The sequence below is a fragment of the Pollachius pollachius genome, assembly GCF_949987615.1.
Source record: "Pollachius pollachius genome assembly, chromosome: 9".
NCBI classification, from domain to species: domain Eukaryota; kingdom Metazoa; phylum Chordata; class Actinopteri; order Gadiformes; family Gadidae; genus Pollachius; species Pollachius pollachius.
In genome coordinates, this window is record NC_136942.1 from 17,068,259 (window position 1) to 17,070,758 (window position 2,500).

The 2,500-nt window shown below is 38.8% G+C and overlaps 1 protein-coding gene across 5 annotated transcripts in view; it reads right to left on the bottom strand.

Moving 5' to 3' along the window:
• ppfibp2b (PPFIA binding protein 2b) overlaps positions 1-2,500 on the bottom strand; it is a 48,552-nt gene that overhangs the window by 36,066 nt on the left and 9,986 nt on the right. For all 5 annotated transcript variants that reach the window (XM_079743789.1, XM_079743786.1, XM_079743787.1 and 2 more), the window contains exon 3: positions 1-26. This exon is cut by the window's left edge and continues 174 nt beyond it. In XM_079743789.1, coding sequence (XP_079599915.1) covers positions 1-26 — 26 coding nt within the window. The remainder of the gene's footprint in view (positions 27-2,500) is intronic.

The window sequence follows — 2,500 nt, forward strand, 5'->3', positions numbered from 1 at the left end:
GAGCTCGGTGGCAGAGGCACGGGAACCTGGAGGAGAGGGGGTGGGGGGAGAGGAAGAGACAGAGTGTCAGCAGCAGGGAGAGTACACCAGATAGAGAGTGAATTGATTTTGAAGAGCTAAAGCATTTTAGAGCATGTGATGCTCTAATGCAAATGAAGGTTTTAAAAATGTATTTTTAAGTCATCTATTAAATATAGGAGTGTCCACAAGCAACTTCATCACTAAGCAAAATATGAGACAGGAGCAACCAACAATGTGACAATGTGTAACCTGGCTCATTTCATTTTCGCTGTCTCACACACAGGCCTGCACACACGCATTCCTTTTGAGGAATTTGTGCACACTGATTGAGGAACCCTCAATCATTTTACGCTGTATGAAGGCCAACATTTAATGAACAGCAAATGATGGAAGAAAGGCGTAATTATGTTCTTTGTTTAATGCCCTAGAAGGGTTGAATATTCCAACAGGCCTGCATAACAACAGAAATAAATGAGACAGCAGAGCAGCAAGCCTTTATGAGAGGAAAACAATTATAGAAATAAACAGCAAAAAAAAATACTAATTATATAAATTGTTATGTTGTCAGTTGTACACGTTGTTCATTTTAAATGTTGAGGTTTGCGTGAACTTTATGAGAATGTTGATCATCAACTAAGTTATACCAATTTAAACTTGCTATTTAATTAATTTAATTGAGGTCAATGTTTCAACTTATTAAAATGTGTATGAAGTTGAGTGTGTAGGTTGACCTAATGAAACCGTCCTCATGTCTCCTGAGACATGTCCAACGACCTACCCTAACCCTAACCTAAACGATGGTCTACCAACAAACTGTGGTCTACCAACAAACTGTGGATGAGTGAATTAGCTCAATGACTCAATGATGTTAAGGAGTATTGCTGATGATGAAAACACAGACATGTAGGATCAATCATTGACTTACAGATAAACAGAGATCAATCAGTCAGGTTCTATTTCATCCCCGGGGTCAGTATGAGTTGAACCAACCATCACAACCTACCATACCAAACACTCATCATATTACATTTCCATCATTAGACAAGGAAGCATCTTTTAGGTGCAATAATAAAACTAAAATCTATTATAATCTATTCCATCACACCACCGTACTGCAGACCACCCCTCATGACTACAGGGCCACTGGAAGGTTCAAAGCTCTGGTGCCCGGGCTGGGATTGCATAGAGATGAATGCTTAAGCCATTTGGAATGCGTGCATGGGGAACTTAAGTGTAACTCAGACAAAACAGTGCTTGAAACAGCTGCAACACATCAGAGCTTTGAGAAACAGGCTTCAGTAGAAGCAGCCAATCAAAACAATAGGTATGTAGCATTGTGTCAAAAATGATTGATAGTGATTCAATGGGCTTTCCGCTTGATTCAGCTCAGCTGAGATCAGCATGGCTTTGAAGTTAAAAAAGGGTTGGATCCGAAGATGTTTGTCTTCTTCATATATTTTAAGTTGGTTCTTTATTTGGCCATATTTGCATATTGACAAGTAGCAATCTTCTATCATTTTCGATACATTAACAAATAAAGGAAGACATGATTTGATGCCGATGATAATCAAAAGTTGTTATAGAGTGATACAAATTGATAATCTGACATAGGCACAGATTATACTATTTCACCATAATATACATGTAACAAACTACAATATGTGGAATGAAATGTCATTTTTTTGATTTTACTACTTCTCCTTTAATGTTCCTGTTCTATTTTCCAGCTGTTATATGTTTGAAGGACGCCACTAGATGGCAGTACTCCAGCATATTCTGTTCTCTATAATATCCAGAGTGCGGACCAGATCGGGGATAAAACATCATTTTGAAATGCAATTTCGAAAACATATCAGATTACCTCAGATAAGTGGCTCAACTTTTCTTGTTGGCCATTCTCTAATTATGAATCTAATGGGATTTGTAATGCACTTATATTTGTGGCTGCTGAAAAGGAGTATCAACACGATGAACTAGATGAGGTCACACATGTTCAGCATCAAGAGTATATTTACGAGGGAAAAAACGGTTTTCACTATAAAATAAAGACAGTTGTGAAGAAGCAATTGCCAGTTATTGAAGGGGAACTAACTGTCACTCCCCATTTCATTCCAAGTGTTTATCTGATTGGAGACTGGTGTTATTTGCTCATTAGATTGTTTTTCCTTGGCAAACACACCAAACACACACACACACACACACACACAAACACACACAAACACACACACACGTCTGTTAGTTGGCCACATTAAACATTAACACCTCATTAGTCAAATCATGTTGGCAATGGCTGAGTTAACTGGAGGATACAACTACCCCCGCAATGCAAACCCAAATACACACAAATGCGCACACACACACACACACACACACACACACACACACACACACACACACACACACACACACACACACAGCCCAAAACATGTCACCCAGCCTTTAACCAACGCTTGACTCTAATTTGCCCATGTTGTTTTAC